The 1,207-nt window shown below is 50.2% G+C and overlaps 1 protein-coding gene across 1 annotated transcript; it reads right to left on the bottom strand.

Moving 5' to 3' along the window:
* Positions 1-1,109, bottom strand: VOLCADRAFT_108709 (uncharacterized protein). The gene has a single exon (XM_002959641.1). The coding sequence runs from the start codon at positions 913-915 to the stop codon at positions 352-354; it is 564 nt and encodes a 187-aa protein (XP_002959687.1). The 5' UTR covers positions 916-1,109; the 3' UTR covers positions 1-351.
* Positions 1,110-1,207: the final 98 nt, after the last annotated feature.

Below are 1,207 nucleotides of genomic sequence, written 5' to 3'. Positions count from 1 at the left end.
TTACTGCCTGTGCCGCTGGACAGGCCCAGAGGTGATGACAGCGAGGGGGTCGCCTTCAGTGAGGGAACTTCCCTCGTAGTATTGAATACCCCTCAGTGAACCAACTGCAAACTGCATTCCTGCGCTAATTTTAGGGTCATCACGCGCGATCGCACACCACATGTCCACAACTTAACAATGATGGCAAGACAAACATCAGCTCCGTCTATTACTGCGCTTACGTCTGCGAAATAGTAACGCCTCTCAAAGACACGCAACTGCCTATCAGGTAGAACGAACAAATACGTACTCGTTATCGCGATGCGATTACTCGTAAAATGGCTTGCGTTTTCGGTGCTGCTGGTTAATCGTCTAAAACAGGGAAAATCCTAGAACTTTGATCTTATTGCTCTCTCGATTTGTGGCTCGGATGGTGAAGTCGAGGATCAAGCAGGTTCTATCATCCCGGGGCTGCGGTAGCTGGAATTTGAACACCTCGATTTTTGCTAGAGACACCGGCTCAGACCACAAGCAATCAACCGTATGAGATCCCAGTACGGAATCCGGTAAATCGCCTCTTGCGCAAGAAGTCCCGTCGCGTCCAGCCACTCCTCTGAAAATTGTGACGGCGACGGTGCCCATATGCATGTACGACTTCAGCAGTTCCACATGAGCCTCCCCAAGCGTTAGCCGTTGGACGTCCTTCGGAGGAAGATACAACTGACAGTACGAATTAGTTGTCGTTGAAATGAAGCCTGGCTTATTTGGGACATCAGCATAAAATCGCCACGCCTTGCAGTTGTCGTTGTCCATGGGAGAATTATTGACCTTCCTTAAGTTGAAGTGGTAGCTCGTCAGTGAGATGGGCTGCAAGTCCAGATACATGTCTCTGGATCTCACATCGATGAACATAGGATCTCGAGGCACGTACTCCATCGGCAGTGGGTGGTCACGGAACTGGTTAGCGTGCTGGTAGATAGTCTGGATGTAGTTCACGATCAGCTCAGCGACGACGCGATGGCCATTTGCATCGGGATGGATCTTGTCGCCCCAGGGCCAGCCGGGAAACCACGTGGCGTTGAAGTACTCCTGGGAAACCCGAGTTGGGAAAGGCCCTAATGCATCCAGCACTGCAAGTGGACAGACAAACATACGCATTCACAAGCAAAGGGTGGCAAGATCAGGGCTAATTAAAAATCATAGTATGCATGTATGTATGTTGTTACAG

The sequence above is a fragment of the Volvox carteri genome, assembly GCF_000143455.1.
Source record: "Volvox carteri f. nagariensis unplaced genomic scaffold VOLCAscaffold_463, whole genome shotgun sequence".
NCBI lineage: Eukaryota > Viridiplantae > Chlorophyta > Chlorophyceae > Chlamydomonadales > Volvocaceae > Volvox > Volvox carteri.
This window is presented reverse-complemented; position numbering and strand designations above follow the sequence as displayed.

What these genes read in the sequence shown, in the direction of transcription:
- VOLCADRAFT_108709 (XM_002959641.1), bottom strand. Translation starts at nt 915, where the DNA reads ATGGAGTACGTGCCTCGAGATCCTATGTTCATCGATGTGAGATCCAGA.